The sequence below is a fragment of the Rhincodon typus genome, chromosome 6 (genome assembly GCF_021869965.1).
Source record: "Rhincodon typus isolate 14 chromosome 6, sRhiTyp1.1, whole genome shotgun sequence".
Lineage (NCBI taxonomy): Eukaryota > Metazoa > Chordata > Chondrichthyes > Orectolobiformes > Rhincodontidae > Rhincodon > Rhincodon typus.
Genome location: NC_063337.1, coordinates 24,738,841 through 24,759,109, shown reverse-complemented (window position 1 = coordinate 24,759,109; position 20,269 = coordinate 24,738,841). Strand labels below are relative to the sequence as shown.

Sequence of the window (20,269 nt, the reverse complement as noted above, 5' to 3'; positions counted from 1 at the left end):
CATTTCATTGCCACAAATACCCAATCTTCTGCAGTCGTACATTATATCTCAGCCGTGAGGTCCGTAGTTTATTGCACTGCCTCCTGCCCCTTCTGTATCAGCAAGAGATACAATCTTACCAGAATGCTGTACGTTCATTGTCACTGAACTACATTCTACTATTTTGGCTACATGGGTCACATCCTGTTGACAAGAGGTCACGGAGGTGAAACATTAACTCCTGTTTCTCCCTCCACAGATGGTGTATCCAGCATTGTATTCTCTGCCATTCTGCACTAGCTAGGCAGTCTATTCAGTCTTCTTGGAGCCTTTTCTCATCTGTTGCTACCAATCACATGCTGGAATTCTGCACTGAAGAGGAACTACAATTTAAAAGGGAACACATGGTGTGGAACCATGTTTCGGGCATAGATGTCTTTGAAATGGTTTCTGAAGAAGTCATGCTGTACTCAAAACATTAACCCCTTTTCTCTCTGTACAGATGCTGCCAAACCTGCTGGGTTTATCCAGCATTTTCTGTATTTGTTTCAGATTTCCAGTATCCACAGTATTTTCTTTAATCTGAAATTCTAACTGGGTGGGGTAAAGCGCGGGGGCAGGAAGAATGATAACTGAGCAACAGCGGAGATTTTACCTTTCGTATTTCATCCAGGACGATTGCAAACGATTTACTATCCATTTTGGAGATGGGAATAGAGGAGATGATCGAATTCTTCCCCCCAACCCCGTCTTGAAAGAGAGGAGCAGCTGTTGAGTAATCACAGGTACTTCGGCACCCTCGGGAGGGTGTTGAATGCGATCGGAGACCGAGCCGCTACCAAACGCATTGGGCTCCGAGGGCCGCCAAACTTCCCGACCTCTTCCCGATCCGTGCAATCTGCTTCATGGCCGATATATCAGCGGGGAAGGGAAGCAGAAACCTCCACACGCTGTCCCTTCTTGTCCTCCGGCCAACTACAGGAGAAACCCTACGGCTAACGACTGCCGCTCGCGCCCTACGCGGACCACCCCCCGTCGTTACTACGGATAGCGGGGGGGGGGGCTGGGGTCCTTCATGGCCGTTTGACGCTAAATGATGACGACAATGCCCTTCAACAGCCCATTTTCTAACTCGTGCATCTGTTTATTTTATACCACCCTACACTCCATGATCACTTTTAAAATTTAAAATATTTCAGCAGGGTTGTCGCTCGTTGAATCTCCGTACCGCTGTGGAGGCAGTTAAAGTAGCCACCTCCGTTTCTGTTAACTGTCAACGCTCAGGGCGAACTGGATGTTTGCGTCTGTCAAACGAATCAAACCCTTTGTCGTGTTCGTCATGATCGTGTCACTCCTCTCCCTCTGGATATTCTTACTCACACGCTTCACCAACTCGGTACGTTTTTAAGAAAGTCTGTCGTTTTCAAACTTGCCGAGGAAACGTCTCTTTTATTTGTGGGGAAGGAGCGTTCAGCCCAACTGTGAAGGGAAACCGGGCCGATGTTTGGTTCATGTTTTGTCAGGGGTGGGGACCACTGGAGAAACTCGGCATCCGCGGAAAGAGAAACAGACGGAGTGTCGGCCTGCCCCGGGGATTGCTGAGAAATTTGACTGAGTCCGTTGTTTAATCGGGAGATAACAATACATGGCCGGTGTCAGTGGGAAGTAAGCTTGCGGTTGTTTTGCGGAAGTGCTCGACAGTTTTAACAATTTGAGCAGATTGAAAGTGCAGAACAGAATTGTTTTTACGGTAAAGAAAAACGTGACCCCGAACTTCCAGCCACTTGTTATTTTAATTACCCATCTTGTTTCCATTAGGTGTTTCTGTCCTTAGCTTCCTGCTGTGGTCGAAAAAACATAAACGTGAGCTCGAGGGACAGCATATTTTTCGATTAAACACGTTACACTCTGATAGACTCAACAATTACAGTCTTATAGGCTCAATTATTTCACAGCCGCGAGCTCTGCTTTCATTTTGTTTGATTTTTTTTCCTTCCTGGTTTCAATGCATTTTCTGTTTTTTCTTGCTTTCAGATGGCAACTGTTCATCATTCTGCCATTCATATCTCTTCCGGATATGTCCATTATTTCTGTGCTTGTCCCGTAACTATTCCCTTGGTATTGCACCATAAAACGTTTTGTCACTGATCTCACCTACCTCCTACTTTTTTGTTGTTCTTCTCTCAGCCTCATCCTCCCGCATAAAAACGCCCCCTCTCACTTGCTTAAAACCTATTACTCCTGTAGCCTTTCCCAGCTTAGATAGAAGGTTATTCACCTGAAAAGTTAACTCCGTTTCTTATTTCACAGATTCTGGTTGACCTGCAGTGAAAATTTATTCAGTTTGCCAATTATAAGGATAATTTGAACATTGTCAGCTGTTGTCAATACTGGACAGGTCAGATCCCAGAGTGAAATCTGGCTTGTTAGACCCAACTTTGTTTTTTTTATTTCAATCGTGGAGAGCAGTTACTGAGCACATTCACAAGAGGCTGTCAGTGTACTTTTAAAACAAAGAATAATAGATTTATTAGAAAAGAAAAATCATACCATTTTTCAGATATAGTGCTAAATTGAGGTTCTGTCTATCAGCCTAGAGTCCTAGCAGCCATAAATTTGTATTTTCTTTTCTATTTAATCCATTTTTCTAATCAACTTGTTCAGAAATGTTATTACACACCTCTGGAGCAGGTGGGACTTGAACCCGGGCCTTTTGGTCCAGGGCTAGGGACACTCCCGCTGTGGCACAAGATCCTCCAAATTTGCACTAAGTTGTAATCCTAATCAACTTCTCCCACCTTCCCATTTAACTTCCTAAATTAGCAGAGGAAAAATTTGGTGATTGTGTGATTGGTCAAAGAAGGCAAATTTCAAACTGCAAAGCATCATTAACACAAATTTAGAACATAAGTGATCCTTATCACTTTCCTTTAACATTCCAGTTGTTTGAAGAGCTATTTTTAACAAACATACAGAAGAGATTGTCATCTGTCTCCTCTTCACCAGTGTTTTCACAAAATGACACTTTGAATTGCATGAAGTAAAATGGTCCCCTGAAAGCTTTTTGCGAAGATTTGTAGCTTGGGTTGTGGATGAGGTTGTAGACATGCTCGCCAAGCCGGTGGTTTTGGTTGCAAACATTTCGTACCCTACTAGGTAACACAGTGAGTGCACCTCCAGTGAAGTGTTGGCGCTCTGCCCCTCTTGCTATTTATATGCTTCAGTTTGTTGGGGTGTTTGGTACCACTTCCGGTTCTGTTTCTCAGTGGCATGTACACTGAGTCTAATTCAGTGTGTTTGTTGATGGAGTTCCAGTTAGGATACCAAGCCTCCAGGAATTCCCTGGCGTGTCTCTGTTTGGCTTGTGCAGTTATGGCTGTGTTGTCCCAGTCGAATTTCTGTCCCTTGTTATCCGTGTGAAGTGAGACAAGCGAGAATTGGTGTGTCTCATGGTGGCTAGTTGGTGTTTGTGTTCTCCGTAACGTCAGTTTTCTTCCAGTTTGGCCTATGTAGTGTTTCTCAGAGTCCTTGCATGGTATTTTGTATTTTACACCGGTTTTGCTAGTTTTAGGTATGGCATCCTTTGTGTTCGTCAGTAGCTGTTGTAGGGTGGTCGTTGGTTTGTGGGCTACCCTGATACCTAGGGAACTGAGTAGTCTTGTGGTCATCTCTGAAATGTCTTTGTACGGTAGGGTGACTATTGAGTCTGGTCGTGTTGTGTCTTCCTGTTGTGGTCTGTCTTGGAGGTAATGGCAGATTGTGCTTTTCAGGTATCCATTCCTTTTGAAGACTCAGTATAGGTGCTCCTGTTCTGCTTCACATAGTTGCTGCAATGTGTTGTGGCTCATTTAAATAGTGTCCTGATGCAGCTCCATTTGTGGGTGTTGGGGTGGTTACTAGTGTCATTGAGTATTTGGTCTGTATGTGTGGTCTTTCTATATACGCTACTCTGGAGTTCCCTGTTGTTTTTGCGTTCTACCATTATGTCCAGGAAAGGTAGTCAGTTGTTGTTCTCTTCTTCTTTTGTGAATTTTATCCCAATGAGTATGTTGTTTATATGTTGGTGGGTTTCTTCTAGTTTTGTGCATTTGATAACCACAAAGGTGTCATCTACTTTTCGGACCCAAAGTTTGGGTTGTATAGTGGGGAGCGCTGCCTTTGCATTAATGCTTCTGCAATCAGTCCTGATATTGGGGATCCTATTGGTATTCCGTTGATTTGTTTGTATGTGCCATTGTTGAAGGTGAAGTGGGTTGTGAGGCACAGATCTAATAGTTTCATGGTGGTGTCCTTAAATTGATGTTGTTGGTGTCCTAGGGGGCCTGTCTACTTGATGTGTCCAGTAGTGTGGCAATTGTCTCTTTGGTCAGGTCAATGTTTATGGATATAAATAGTGCTGTTATGTGGAAGGATATCATCATCTTGTCCTCTTCAAACCTGGTGTCCTTGATGATATTGAGGAATTCTTGGGATGAGTGGATTGAGAGGGTAGTGTTGTCAACTAGGTATTTCAATTTCTGTTGTAGTTCTTTGGCAAGTCCATACGTTCGTGTGCCTAGTAGTGAGACAGTGGGTCTGAGCAGAACCCCCGGTTTGTGTACCTTGGGGAGTCTGTAGAAGCGGGGTGTGTTGGATCCCTCTGCCTTCATTTTCAACACATTGAATTAGACCTGGTGTAGAAACCACTGAGAATCAGAACTGGAAGTGGTACCAAGTACCCCAAAAAAATAAGGCATATAAATAACAAGCAGGACAGAACAACAATGCTTCACCGGAGGTGCACTGACGATATTGCCTAGCATGGTGACAAAATGTTTGCAGCCAAACCCACTGGCTCAGTGCGAATGTCTACAACCTCGTTGTTGAAAATATCCAGGGGTTATATATGTAAAAATAGCACATTGACAGGAGATTTTTTTCTTTCCTTCAATCAATCATATTAATGGAAAAAGTGGTTGCTTTCAATTCACTAAATTAGTTTCCTGTATTGGTATTACACCATAATCATTGACAGACAGTGAACCAGACACATGAGTGCCATGTTTAAAATTGTTTTTTATGTTTGAATCCATCAGGCCTCAGCTCGTTATTACTTGAAATTACCTAAGGTGGCTGAGAAAAACCTCTACAAACTGGATACTGCATGGCCCAATTTTCCTGAATATTTTTCAGGTCAAGTCTTTGGTGTTGCAGTCGACCCAGTGGCAGATGTTGTCTATGTGGCTCAGGTGAGACACACATTTGCACTTGAACGTGCTATGATGTTATCAATGTTTAATACTCTCACATTTTATTTGGATTTTTCTGTCTGGAAAGAAGGCTTGGTCACTGGAGCCTAAACCTCTGCCACCAGTGAATAAATTGCTAAGTATAAGAAAGAACAGTCAAGATCACTATGGCCTCTCCCTATGGGATACATGTTGTTGAAGTACTTCCCCCAAATAACACAAATCCTGGGAAACCTGGAACATCTGGCTTTGACTTAAATTTGACTTACAATTTGATCAACCAGCAAAAGTGTTTGTAGCAAAGAGGAAATTTACATTGTGGATGGCGATGGAGGCTTCAGTAACAGGCTAATCAAGCTAGCTAATAAAGGTAATTGTACCACTAAGCCATATGAACTTGATAAAAATAGTATGTTATGTTTTTAAGCATGTTCCTTAATGGAAATCAGTGGGCATCAAATTTTGAAAATTTCTTTACTCGAGAGAAACAGATGTTTGGAGAAATCTATTAAATATAGTAATGAAAGGGTGGACATTGGGCTATCGACCATACAATAAAATGCCATGATGAGATCTATCTGTACTGGAGAGGTAAATGTGAATGGGCATGATAATCTTTTTTTCTCCTATGCTCTGACTTCTTTTCAAGGAATCCATATTACCAGAAAATGGAAACTATACTTTTGCCACTGTAATTCTGAAACATTTTCATTCACAATTTTCTATGCCATGTCTTCACTAACGCAGGTACAATTGGACCTTAATATCAACTGCCAAATAATATATAGTGATCTGAAGATTTTTCTTTAGAACTATATGTAGCAGCTCAAACTATTTCATGTATTACGTCAAAATGTATTCCAAATTGTTTAAATTCTCTCATAATTAGAAAGACTGTTAATGCTTTCTGAAATCTTCCAGAGAGGAGAATCGGTACCGAAGGTTTTGATGTTTACAGAGCAGGGATACTTCCTCCGAAAGTGGAATACCACAACAATTGAGATGCCACATGGGATATTTGCAACTAACACAGCGTCTTTGTCATCTGTGTGGGTGACAGATGTTGGAAATGGTATAGTGGAATTTACAGCTTCTGATTTTGGAATCAAATCAATTTTAATAACGTTTTATCTGTTTAATTTGATTGTAATAACTTCCCTGTTCATTCTAAATGTTGGGGTAGGCACATGTCAAGACATAGTATCATTTATGTGGTACAATTTACTTTTCTGGGATAACCCATTCAATTTTGCAACTAGTCGTGGTGAATTTAACATCAGGATATCCAATTGTTACTTCTCTCTCACAATCAATAGACTTTGATTTTTTTTTAATGTTACTATGCTATATAAGGGTAAAAAGTATCCTAATGTAAGACAAATTTTTTTCTTGTCAAGGGAGAGAAGTAGGTTGATTGTATGCATTCTATAGTGTGACATTCCACCTCTGTTTGAAACCACGATGAGAGATAGTGGGAAAAAAAATTATAGCTTGAAATGGAGACTCTGTGAGTGAAGTCTTGGCATTTGTTATTTTGACATGCATTGGAACCACAAACCTACATTGATCACGGCTTTCAGTATTTAAAAACATTTTAAAATGTTTGCTTCACATTACCATTGTTTCAGCTTGGTCTTGAAATCTTAAGCCTAGCCATGACCTCCTTTGATCTTTTTGAGGAATTAGTGTGAATAGATTTTGAAAAATATAAAGATGTTGCTTACCCAAAGCTAGGTAAATAACTAACTACATAAGCTAAGTTGGCAGGTATTCTATGTAAAAATTAAGATGTAGATAAAAAATTGTTAGCAGTTACTACCTGGTGAAATGAGTTTGAGCTGGGAAGTTTGTACAGAGAGATTGGAAACGGACAGCCAATCCATGTTCGGACCCAAACTCAGAAGTGTAGTGTATAATTCATTGATATTGCAGTGGAATTGCAAAGTATTCAGGGGAAGAGTCTGCCATGTATGCCATGTATGCCCACAAAGTAACAGTAACTCCCATACTTTTAAAAGTAACTGTTTCTTTCTGAAATACTTTGGAAGTCATCCTAAGGTAATAGAAGGAATGTTATAAACTGCAGATTTTTCATATTCTGTAGGAAAGTATGGACACACAGTAAAGCAGTACACACCATCGGGAAAACTTCTTCAAATTCTGGGGACACCTGGAACACCTGGCTCTAATTTAAATCCGTTACAATTTGATCAACCAGCAGAAGTGTTTGTTTCTAACAAAGAGGAAATTTACATTGTGGATGGCGATGGAGGCTTAAATAATAGGCTAATCAAGCTAGCTAATCAAGGTAATTGTAATTGTTTAAATTGGTAACTTCAATGAATGTTGTTTTCTAAACAATTACTTTTGTGGTTTGAAGTTGCTATTATGTTTGTGGAAGAGAGTTTGTTGTAGTTTCTCCCATTATTATCTTAAAGCACTAAATAAACTGAGACACTGTCCTGAAAGCTAGTGAGCTCTTTTAAGATTTGTCCAGTTCTTTTTCGGGAGAGATGGATGGGCCATTTTGAAGGAGGACATTTAAGCTGTATCTAACACATGCTGCACTAGGCTTATGGCTTGTATGTAAGAAGAATGTTCCAGTTTTGTGACATCTTTTTGCCAGTGCTTTCTCCTAAGTTTAGTGGAACCCCACTTGCCCCATTTTAAATTTAGTTGAAATTGTTAAAGCTGCTCGTGAGACTGCTGCATTACACTTGAACGTGATTGTATGTGTGGAAGAATACTTCTTTAAAGCAAAACCTTCATAACTGGAACTAACCTAACGTGCAGAGCTGGTCATTTCAAGATTGCTGCACATCTTAAGGCAGCAATCTGGATATTACAGCTCAGGCTTTTCCATTCTTGCAGCATATTGTGTGGTTTTATCACCATGCGAAATGGGACAGACTACGAACAAATGTTGCAAATCAATCCTGGACATCCATGAGGTTCTGTTGGCCACTAGTCAGCAGATATGTGGGGACATCATTACCTGCAAGTTCCCCTCCAAGCCACTCACCATTCTGACTTTATTAGGTTTCATTTCACATATACTCAAGCACAGGGATAGAGGAGTACAGTGAAATGTTTACAATGTTGCCAATCATGGTGCCATCTTGCGTACAAGGTACCTAGGTACAAAATCTTAGGTAAAAGTAAAAAAAAAAGAAACCAATGTTAAAAGTTCAGCATTATTTCTTGTTTACTACTTTATACTGACAAGAACTGTAAAGTTAAAAGTTGCAGATTACAGTCCTTTGTTAGGCATGGACCTGCAGGCACTCCATGCTGGGTTCAGTCTCTCTCCCGCGCTGACTTGGAAATGTATTACTGTTGTTTCAGTGTCATTGGGTCAAAATCCTGCAATTCCCTCTCTAACAGTATTGAGGGTCTACCTGCATCACATGGACTGCAGTTGCTCAAGAAGGCAGCTCACCACCACCTTCTCAAGGGCAACTAGGAACAGGCAATAAGTCCTGGCCTAGCCAGTGTTCACAAGTGAACAAAGAAAATCCTATAACTCGGTTTTTAATATTCTATATTGTTCTCGAGCAGGGTCTGGTGTATGTTTTCAGGAAAGAAGCATCTGAGGGACAAATATCAGAAGGGAATTATTTGCCATTTTGCTGCTAATTAAAGGACAAAATTGGTATAGAGTCAGGAATATGTAACTCTCCTGTCAACATTTTTGCCTATTACTGGCAGGTATGCGCATTCATACCCTGATTAAAATCAAAACATTTTCAAAGAAAAGAATAGGACCCATAAGAATTTTTCTTTAGAAATCTGTTTAATGTATATGAATAAGTATGTTGATCTGGGATGGCTTTGTTTTTTTTTTGAGACTTTGTAGCGATTTGATACTGTCATTTCAGAGGACAGTTAACAGTCAACCACATTGCTGTGGGTCTGGAGTCTCATATAGGCCAGACCAGATGAGGATGACAGATTTCCTTCCCTGAAGGGCATTGGGTTTTTCAGACAATCAACAATAGTTTCATGGTCATCAGTAGATTCTTAATTCCAGATTTTTGTTTTATTGAATTCAAATTCCACCATCTGTCGTTATGGGATTCTAACCTGCATCCCTAGAATGCAAACCAAGTTTCTGGATTCATACTTGAGGGATAATGCCACTGTCACCTCACCTTGGTTAATGTGTGAGATCCATACAAAATGAACATGAATGTTTTTCTAGTGTCTGTTTGCTGCTGCAATCATTCATATAGTTTTTCCACCTAGTAGGATTGTTCTTTATTAGAAGTTACTAAATAACTACGGCTGTCATTTGTTGCAGGCTTAGGAATAGTTTGGATGAGAGCAGAAAAGGGAGCTGGACCTTCTCAATTTTACATTCCACACAGCGTAACTGAGGATAATGTAGGAAGAGTAAGTCTCAGCCTCTGTCATTATTAAATGAATTGTCTGATGATGCATTATGAAATCAAAAATATATTGACACTGTGGTATTTTATCAATAGGACTGCTGAATACATTTGGGTCAGTGCAAAAGTAATAAGTAGGTGCTCAAGAATATCACAATTTAATTGTCCTTTTACAACCTATTTGCGAATATTCAACTGAAATGTTAGTATTTGCGAAAATAATTTTGTCAATTTATGCTCCCAGTACGGAACATTGCAGTTCATGTGTGCATGTTAAAAAATCAAGTGCAAGAGTCACTGGATTTATCTGCACATCAATTCCCAATATGAACTGCAGATTAATTTTTCAAATCTAACCCTCTAGTGTAAAATTTATTAAATCCATAACTGAAATATATTTTGACGTTCAAGTAAAACTTCTCCAGTAAAATTAGATGTTGACAATGCAGCAACTTTTTTTTTATTTTTCCCTCTCAGGTCAGAATATAGATCCAGCAGAAGATGATGGGATAATAACTGTAACTTTTCCAAACTGAAGTCAGTCTCATTACTTACGTTCAAACTAGATTTAATTTGCATGAAGAACTGCTTCAGATTTGACATCACTAGTATCTTGAGTTGAGATAACAAGAATAACTGACAGAAACATTGTACATGCAGCGAGAGTGCCATTTTAAGTTTGGATCAATGCAAATTATTGGTGTAGTGTACATTCAACACCTGAGTCGAAACTACTTGACAAGGACACTAGGTACAAAATAGGTACAATAATTTATTCTCGTTATCTACATTAATCACTTTGATAAGTAAAAGAATTCATGAAACATTGAAACAAAGATGAAATTATGATAAATTCACGTCATCAAAAAAACCTGAAAATATTCATTGGCCTCATTGCAGGCAGACCTGTTATCAGTAAACCAAGAGGAGGTATCAACAATGGTTTTCAGCAATTCCTGGCTAAAACAGACAGATTCATAGCAAGTGGTTCCATCGAAGGTGCAAAAGTAAAAAGGAGAAAAATACGAATAGGAAGTCCCTGCTTAACGTTGAGTTGCTTCATGATTTGCTTTAACATTACTAACAAAATAGTGACGATATATCTGTTTAATTTTGCAAAAAGTTTCACTTTTTCCACATTTGCCACAGACTTCCTGTTATATGATTTGCATTGCGCATGATTTTTCCCCACCTCATGCGCTCATCGCTGAAGACAATGTTATTTGCAACTCCCATTTCACCCTCCAGCCTTAATTTTAAAGACCCCGGTGTCCGTTGCCACCACTAAAATCTTCAGCTGTTCCTCTTTTCTCCATCCCCGTTCCGCTTTTGTCGCTGCTGTTGCTCCCACCGTCGTTCTTGTGATGAAGCCCTTTTTCCCTTTGCTCCTGACGTTGTTCCCAGCCTCACGCCCCTGCCCTGACTTTGCCTTCAGTTCTGAAGGCCCTCTGTACTGTGCTTTTATTTCCATCCTCTGTCCTTAAAGTCTCCAGTGTTGTTGCCATCTCCGGGGACTTGAGCTACTCCTCATTCCCATTCCGACTCTGAACTCCCGCTTAAATCTTGGCATTTCAGCTGCTACGTTACTAACCAGTTTTTGCCACTAGATGGAGCCTGATCAATCCAAAACAAGGAGAGAGTAGATTTCTTTTGCAGTAATTTAGATTTATAATATTTTGTATTTGTTATACGGTTATTTCATTTATGAATGGTTTTTATGAAAATAAAGCATTTCAACTCAATTCTTTTTTCCTGCTGAAATTGGTCCTAAATTGCCTAACTGTACAGTATTTCTTTTATATTTAGTGATCTTAATTTATTGGTTTTTTCAATAGTGAACATGCATGGTACCGTATTTCAGTCTATACATTGATTTTACTGGATGAGGAATGTCCAAGACAACCTAACTCTTGTTTAACGTTGTCTCCCTGGAAATCCCAAAGAAATCAACTACAATTGTAAGTGAGGACTTACTGCATGCAAATGTTTCTGCTTGTAATGCAGTTTTGTTTTACTTTAGATCTGGGTAGCTGACAGAGGAAACAAACGTTTGCAAGCATTTGATGCTGCTTCAGGAGAGTGGCTTGGGTCCTGGTCTAGCTGCTTCACAGATGATGCTCCTTACTCTGTGAGGTGAGTTCATAAATCCACAAACTTATAATAGAAAATCTCAACTTTTAGAATGAAACTGGGAAACTCTATGGCTAGTCAGTTTGTGACTTCTACCTCCTTCTTTAATTGTTGGGAAGCATTAGATTTGTGTTCTCTACCTTGTTTTGGCTGAGATTTACATTTCAAAGCTCAGAAGTGTTGGCTGTGAACCCAATTCTTCCACATGCAAGGCATCTGTAATGGCAAATATTCCAGTTTTCTTAAAGGAACAAAAGCTCACTGCAAAACCTGGGCCCAGAGTTCCTCGGCTTCTGCTCAGAGGAGAGACCAGCAAGTCTGCCACAGAAATGGAGTGAATAGGTTAAGTCAAGTCTGTGATCATTCTGTATTGACTTGCGTGGAGTGAAACTTCCCTTTCAAGGCAATCAGCAGCTTGGATTTGGAGATCATTCTTTGTATAGGTATCTGGCAGGATGGTGAAAGCTGGCATATGAAGTACAATTGTACATGAAACTAGTACCCGGAGATGAATATTAGCCCAGACTTATTAAAAGACTAGACATACGACTAGAGATACTCTTCAAGACTCCTCCCCTGTCCCTGATACACTGACCGTGTGAGAATTGCCTAGGAAGTTTGAACTTCTGACCGAAATTTCCCTGTTCTCGGAACCCTTCAGGAAAATCTCTAACTCTGACTTAAGGTTTGTTGTTGACTATCATTAATTCATCCTGAATTGAGTTGCTTCATAGACCAGTTTAAGAGATGGCTAAAAATCACCTTCAGTGCTGTGGATCTGGCATCATATGTAGGCTAGATAAAGTAAGGATGGCAGATTTCCTTTCCTGAAGAGTGTCAATGATCCAGATAGATTTCCATGGCAATTGATAATAATTTCATGGTTGTCTTCACTGAGATTAGCTTTTAAATTACAGATTTATTCAAATATAAAATTTCATCAATTGCTGTGGTAGGATTTGAACCCCTGGCCCCCCAGAACATTAGCTGGTCTCCAGATCCCTAGTCCGCAAGCTCCCCCAGTAAGTTTTCCATTTTACTTAACAGAGATGGTGAGAACTGCAGATGCTGCAGTTGGAGTCAATACAGTGTGGAGCTGGAGGAACACAGCAGGTCAAGCAGCATCAGAGGAGAAGCAATGTCAACATTTCGGGTTTACACCCTTCATCAGGATTGGGGAGGAGGTAGGGAGCTGGGAAATAAATAGAGGGAGGAGGGGTGGAGCTGGAAAAAAGTGGATGGAATGGTGTTAGGTGGATGCAGGTAGGGTGTACTGAGGATTGGTCAGTGGGAAGGGTATGGCGGATAGGTGAGAAAGAAGATGGACAGTTAGTGTCAGGTCAAGGAGGCAGGGATGACAGGGACGGTTGGACATGGGATGAGGCCAGGGGTGGGGTGATTTTGAAACTGGTGAATTCTATTCTGAGGCCATCAAGCTGTAGGCTCCCAAGGCGGAATATGAGGTGTTGTTCCTCCAGTTTGGGTGTGGCATCATTGTGATATGGAGGAGGCCCAGGATGGACATGCCACCAATGGAGTGGGTGGGGGAGGTGGGGGAGTTAAAATGGTTGGGAACTGGAAGGTGTTGATTATAGCGTACAGAGTGCAGATGCTTCGCGAATCGGTCACTGAGTCTGCGCTTGGTCTTACTGATGTGGAGGAGGCCACATTGGGTGTAACAGATACAGTAGACCAGGTTGGAGGATGTACAAGTGAATTCCTTTCGGATTTGGAAAGTTTGTCTGGGACCTTGGACAGAGGTGAGAGGGGAGGTGTAGGGGCAGGTGTAGCACCTCCAGCGGGAAAGGTGTTGGGGTGGTGAGGCTAGTGGGGAGCATGGAGCGGATGAGGGAGTCACGGAATGAGCCATCTCTATGAAAGGCAGATGGGGTGGGGAGGGATATATCTCTTTGGTGGGGTTGGATTGCATGTGGCTGAAGTGGCGGAGGATGATGCGTTGGATGCGGAGGTTGGTGGGGTGGTGTGTGAGGACCGGAGGGTCTCTGTCTTTATTTTTGTTGTGGGGAGAGGGTTTGAGGGCAGATGTGCAGGAAATGCAAGAGATGCAGGCGAGGGATTGTGGATCAACAGAGGGCGGGTGGGGGAGTGTTTCGGTCCTTGAAGTAGGAGGAAATCTGGGATGTCCGGGAGTGGAATGCTCCATCTTGGAGCAGATACAGCGGAGGACTTGAGAGTACGGGATTGCATTCTTGCAGGAGGGTGGGTGAGAGGAGGTGTAATCCAGGTAGCTATGGGAATCGGTGTGTTTGAAATAGAGGTCAGGGCTGAGATGGTTACCGGAGATGGAGATGGAGAGGTCCACGAAGGGGAGGGAGGTATCAGAGATGGTCCAGGTGAATTTGAGGTTGGGGTGAAAGGTGTTAGTAAAGTTAATGAACTGTTCAAGCTCCTCATGGGAGCACAAGGCAGTGTCGATACAGTCATCAATGTAGTGGAAGAAGAGGTGGGTGCTGGTGCCAGTGTAACTGCAGAAGAGGGACTGTTCCATGTATCGTACGAAGAGGTAGGCATAGCTCGGACCCATACGCGTGCCCATAGCCACCCCTTTGGTTTGTAGGAAGTAGGAGGAGTTACAGGAAAATTTGGTGAGGGTAAGGACAAGATCTGTTATGTGGATGATGATGTCAGTGGAGGGGGACTGGTTGGGCCTGTGGGAGAGGAAGATGCAGAGGGCTGTTAGGCCATCAGTGTTCGGGATACAAGTGTACAGGGATTGGATGTCCATAGTGAAGATGAGGTGTTGGGGGCCTGGGAAATTGAAAGTCTTGGAGGTGGAGGGCGTGGGTGGTGTCCCAACCATAGGTGGTGAGTTCCTGGACCAGGGTGGAAAATACAGAGTCGAGGTAAGCGGAGATCAGTTCAGTGGGGCAGGAGCAGGCAGAGACAATATGCTGACTGGGGCAGTCAGGTTTGTGGATTTTGGTAAGGAGATAGAACCGGGCGGTGCGGGTTTGGGGGATGATGAGGTTGGAGGCTGCGGGTGGGAGCTCTTCTGAGGTGATGAGGTTATTGATTGTCTGAGAGATGATGGTTTGGTGGTCAGGAGTGGGGTCATAATCAACAGGGCAGTAGGAGGAGGTGTCAGAGAGTTGACACCTGGCCTCCATGATGTAGAGGTCAGTGCGCCATACCACCGCTGCGGCCCGCCCTTATTTGCGGGTTTGATGGTGAGGTTGGGGTTGGAGCTGAAGACTGCGTGTCCTGATGGGGAGGGGTTGGAGTGAGTGAGAGGGATGGAGAGATTCAGGCAATAGATGCCATGACGACAGTTGGAAATGAAGGGGTTGAGGGAGGGTAGGAGGCCGTGGGGTGGTGTCCAGGAAGATGGAGTGCGTTGGAGGCGGGAAGAGGGGTCTGTAGAGGGTGGGTTAGACTCACAGTTAAATAAGTAGGCACTGAGGCGGTGGAAAAGTGTTGGACATCCAAACACAAAAGGAATTCATTGATGTGTGGGCAGAGAGGAATGAATGTGAGTCTTTTACTGAGGACTGACCATTTGTCTTCAGTGAGGGGGATGTCTGGGGGGATAGTGAATGCCAGAGCTTGGGCCTGGGGCTAGGTGTAGATCTGGAGCTGGGAGCAGGGGTGGAGACAGTCTCGAGAGTGGGTGTGTGTATGGAAATGGTCACGTGGGCGGAAGTAGAAGTAGCGATGTGGTCAGTGGTATTAGTGGAAGTTAACGTAGGCGTTGTTGGTGGCTGAAGCAGCATTGTCGAACCTCTACGCTCTGAACACTATAATCAACAACACCTTGCAGTTGCTACCATTTTAACTCCCCCTCCCACTCCCTCAGTGATGTGTCTATCCTGGGCTTCCTCTAGTGTCACAATGACACCAAGCGCAAACTGGAGGTAAACACCTCATATTCTGCCTCGGGAGCCTCTAGCCTGATGGCCTCAACATAGAATTCACCAGTTTCAAAATCTCCCCACCCCCGGTCTTATCCTCCTTCTCATCCCCACCTTCTTGACCTGACACAACTTGTCCATCTTCTTTCCCACCTAGCTGCCCCACCCACCCCACTAACCAATCTCCACTACCCCCTACCTCATAAGGAGCAAGAGGGTAATTAGAGAAAGGGTTGGCCCACTCAAGGACAAAGGAGGGAAGTTATGTGAGGAGTCAGAGAAAATGAGTGAGATTCTTAATGAGTACTTTGCGTCAGTATTCACCGAGGAGAGGGACATGACGGATGTTGAGGTTAGGGATAGATGTTTGTTTATTCTAGGTCAAGTCAGCATAAGGAGGTGGAGGGGGGGTGGATGTGTTGGGTATTCTAAAAGGCATTAGGGTGGACAAGTCCCCAGGTCCGGATGGGATATATCCCAAGTTACTGAGGGAAGCAAGAGAGGAAATAGCTGGGGCCTTAACAGATATCTTTGCAGCATCCTTGAGCACGGGTGAGGTCCCGGAGGACTGGAGAATTGCTAATGTTGTCCCCTTGTTTAAGAAGAGTAGCAAGGATAATCCAGGTAATTATAGACTGGTGAGCCTGACGTCAGTGGTGGGGAAGCTGCTGGAGAAGATACTGAGGGATAGGATCTATTTACATTTGAAAGAAAATGGGCTTACTAGTGATAGGCAGCATGGTTTTGTGCAGGGAAGGTCATGTCTTACTAACTTGATAGAATTCTTTGAGGAAGTGACAAAGTTGACAGATGAGGGAAGGGCTGTAGATGTCATATACATGGACTTCAGTAAGGCGTTTGTTAAGGTTCCCCATGGTAGGCTGATGGAGAAAGTGAAGTGGCATGGGGTCCAGGGTGTACTAGCTAGATGGATAGAGAACTGGCTGGGCAACAGGAGACAGAGAGTTGTAGTGGAAGGGAGTTTCTCAAAATGGAGAACTGTGACCAGTGGTGTTCCACAGGGATCCGTGTTGGTACCAGTGTTGTTTGTGATATACATAAATGATCTGGAGGAAGGTATAGATGGTCTGATTAGCAAGTTTGCAGATGACTAAGATTGGTGGAGTAGCAGGTAGTGGAGGGGACTGTCGGAGAATGCAGCAGAATATAGATAGATTGGAGAGTTGGGTGGAGAAATGGCCGATGGAGTTCAATCCAGGCAAATGCGAGGTGATGCATTTTGGAAGATCCAATTCAAGAGCGAACTATACAGTAAATGGAAAAGCCCTGGGGAAAATTGATGCACAGAGAGATCTGGGTGTTCAGGTCCATTGTACCCTGAAGGTAGCAACGCAGGTCGATAGAGTGGTCAGGAAGGCATATGGCATGCTTTCATTCATCGGACGGGGCACTGAGTACAAGAGTTGGCAGGTCATGTTACAGTTATATAGGACTTTGGTTTGACCACATTTGGAATACTGTGTACAGTTCTGGTCGCCACATTACCAAAAGGGTGTGGATGCTTTGGAGAGGGTGCAGAGGAGGTTCACCAGGATGTTGCCTGGTATGGAGGGTGCTAGCTGTGAAGAGAGGTTGAGTGGATTAGGATTATTTACATTAGAAAGACGGAGGTTGACGGGGTGAGATAACAAGGTGTAGAGCTGAATGAACACAGCAGGCCAAGCAGCATCAGAGGAGCAGGAAGGCTGACATTTCCTACTATCTCTGAGGTTGAGGAGGGACCTGATTGAGGTCTACAAAATCATGAGAGGTATAGACAGGGTGGATAGCAAGAAGATCTTTCCCAGAGTGGGGGACTCAGTTACTAGGGGTCATGATTTCAAGGTGAGAGGGGAAAAGTTTAAGAGAGATATGCATGGCAAGTTCTTTACGCAGAGGGTGGTGGGTGCCTGGAATGCGTTGCCAGCGGAGGTGGTAGAGGCAGGCACCATAGCGTCATTTAAGATGTATCTAGACGATACATGAATGGGCAGGGAGCAGAGGGATACAGAACCTTGGAAAATAGGCGACAGGTTTAGATAGAGGATCTGGATCGGCGCAGGCTTGGAGGGCCGAAGGGCCTGTTCCTGTGCTGTAATTTTCTTTTGTTCTTTCTTTTGTAACTGTATCCACCTAACACCATCCCACCTACCTTCCCCCCAGCCCACCCCTCCTCCTTCTATTTGTTTCCCAGCTCCCTTCCCGGCCCCAGTGCTGATGAAGGGTGTAAACTCTAAACGTTGACTCTCCTGCTCCCCTGCTGCCTGACCTGCTGTGTTCCTCCAGCTCCACACTGTATTAACCCATTTTACTTACCTGGCTTATTACCTAGAAAATGTCAAACAGATTAAAGATCTGTCTAACTCTTGGGTGACCCTTCTCTGACCCGACCTGACTAGGTCTCCAACTAACTGCTTTTCTTCAACTCTTCAACTACCCCACCAATTGCACCACCTGACCCCTGCCCTGACCATCTGACATTCCCTCCCTATCTTCTGACAAACTTAATCTTGGAAGGACTCTGATTTAAACTGTGTTCCAAATTTCTGAATACGCAGGGTTCTGAACTCCTGATCAGAAATGTAGAGCTCTGTTGCTGTGCCAAATAGTAGGAGTAGTAAGGCATTCCAACAGTGATTGCCATTCTTTGGATGATTTGGGTCAATTTGTATTCGTCGAAGCAAATTCTGGAATAGGATCTAGTCGGATCGAAGGCAAGGGTAAAAGAAGGGATCTAAGCAATGCTACCCCACCCTTTCTTCCCAGAAGAGAGACACATGGTTGGGTGCGAAGGTATTGCTGGAAGTGACACTTTGGATCCACTTTCTTTCTCTATAGAGGTTCCCTCCCACTGACGACATAAATTTTGACAGGGGTCACTGTTAAAGGGAATAATGGGTGCAGTCCCAGCATGACTGCTGTGATTGCAGTCAGTAGAGTTTTCGGGCTATTATCCAGTCGTAGACAAATGCCACTATCCTAAGCTTTTAGATCATCTTTCGTAATAATGAACAATTTCATTTTCTATGTTGCATGTAGCAATCTTCTCCAAAAAAAGTGTTTTTATTTTAAATTTTGATTTTTTTTTTTTTAAAATTCTTTACAGGCTAACATCTGACAAGAAGTTCTTCATTGTGGCCCAGCTGAACGTCAACAGAATAGTTTTTTTGTCTGTCCCACCAATAGGTGACATTGGGACATGCCGCATAGAGGACACAATTCAGTTGGCTGATGATGTGAAACCTCACCTAGTTGATGTTAGTCAGAAAACTGGAGCCATTTATGTGGCTGAAATCGGTGCACGTCAAGCTCAGAAATTTATACCTACAAACAGAAAATAGCTTTTGTAACATTCATTGAAGTTACACTACCACTATCATAATGATGTAAAGTGCTTCAAATGTGCATTAATATTAGAGTGAGGATAGAATGCACGTGCCACAACCTGATCTGAACCATAAAAGTATTAATGCAAAGCAGTTTAAGGCACTCTCCCACAGGGTGTCTCAAATGATGTTGCATTTTCACTGCAAGTGGGATTATTCCAATCCAGTGTAAAGCTTGGTTTTAAAAATTCGTCAGCTGAGAATTGAACTAGGAAGTTTCCAGGTTTTATTCAGGTTGTTCTGAGTTTGGCAAGCTGATAGAGACAAGATAAGTGCAGTACACTTGTATTGCCCTACCTCTGTATTCTAGGTTCAGGTGGGGCAGAAATCCCCAAAATGGGATCCCTTCTCCCGAATGCTATCCAGTGCCCCTTGCTGGGAGTGAATGTGTAGATTTTAATTGAAGACAAGAATGGTTTTTGCTGTGAAAAGTCCTTGCAAATCAAATAAGTAACTGATACTCAATAGCAAGGCTCATCCACAAATAATGACCAGTTGAGGGATGAAGTGCAGCTCATGAAACCATATCCCAAAAAGGAGTTAATGAAAGAGAGGAGGGATATGTTACCAAAGTATTGATGTTAAATTGTTTTACCTTTCCAAATACAATGTGAGGTTTATATTAAAATGAATGAAATGTAATGAACACACCATGAAATAAAAAAAATGTTGTGGCTATTTGAAATTTTAAGTATTATTGCAAATTTGCCAGCACTGTTAGTAATTTACGTAGAATTGATTTTCTGTGCTCTTCCCTACACCTTGGTATTGCCTTCAGCCATTTTCCACGTTTTGCCTTTATTCACATTAGGTACTCTCTCCTTGTTTCAGCAATTCTTGGTATCATCTTTGTACAAAATCCTTCTACAATGTGTATTGTTGGGTCAAGAACTAACATGCCATTTCCCAAGCAAGATGTCAGGTGCAGAAAATTGCATTTTAATCATGTGGAGACAATTTTACGTCAACCTATGTTACATTCATTCATTATGATGTTTTATTTTGGGTTTCTGCTTTAGTTGCAGGGATAAGGTGGGTCTGGGTAAGATGCTCTTTGGAAGGTCATTGTGGACTTGCTGGGCCTGCTTCCACACTAGGAATTCTATCAAAATCCCTGACCAAGTGTAAGCTCATACTCCAAAGATTCTGATCTTAGAGTCTCTCATAAGTGGAAACTGAAGGATTATTGGTTCTATCTCGTGGACTCAACCTGTCTTTACCATCTGTCAAAACTAGCCCTCTGACCCTCTGCTACATAGACTTGGGATAACATCATTATATCAGCTAAA

At 42.6% G+C, this 20,269-nt stretch overlaps 2 protein-coding genes across 3 annotated transcripts in view; one reads left to right on the top strand and one right to left on the bottom strand.

The window, feature by feature from the left end:
- The window catches only part of proser1 (proline and serine rich 1), a 33,409-nt gene extending 32,350 nt beyond the window's left edge, over window positions 1-1,059 (bottom strand). The window contains exon 1 of one of the 2 annotated variants that reach the window (XM_020517048.2): window positions 635-1,059. In XM_020517048.2, the coding sequence (XP_020372637.2) occupies window positions 635-679 (45 nt within the window). In that variant the 5' untranslated portion in view covers window positions 680-1,059. The remainder of the gene's footprint in view (window positions 1-634) is intronic. The other variant, XM_020517047.2, reaches the window with a different exon arrangement.
- An 11-nt stretch (window positions 1,060-1,070) lies between these two features.
- On the top strand, window positions 1,071-19,665 carry LOC109917252 (NHL repeat-containing protein 3). Its single transcript, XM_020517045.2, has 7 exons — window positions 1,071-1,375; window positions 5,055-5,207; window positions 6,129-6,279; window positions 7,312-7,515; window positions 9,508-9,599; window positions 11,616-11,728; window positions 18,701-19,665. Exons 1-7 carry the CDS (start codon window positions 1,274-1,276, stop codon window positions 18,933-18,935), a joined length of 1,050 nt encoding a protein of 349 aa, XP_020372634.2. The 5' UTR covers window positions 1,071-1,273; the 3' UTR covers window positions 18,936-19,665.
- The last annotated feature ends 604 nt before the right edge of the window (window positions 19,666-20,269 follow it).

Coding starts and splice junctions, on each gene's coding strand:
- LOC109917252 (XM_020517045.2), top strand. CDS start 1,274: ATGTTTGCGTCTGTCAAACGAATCAAACCCTTTGTCGTGTTCGTCATG. Junction 1,376..5,054: donor TCACACGCTTCACCAACTCG/GTACGTTTTTAA, acceptor TGAATCCATCAG/GCCTCAGCTCGTTATTACTT. Junction 7,516..9,507: donor AATCAAGCTAGCTAATCAAG/GTAATTGTAATT, acceptor CATTTGTTGCAG/GCTTAGGAATAGTTTGGATG.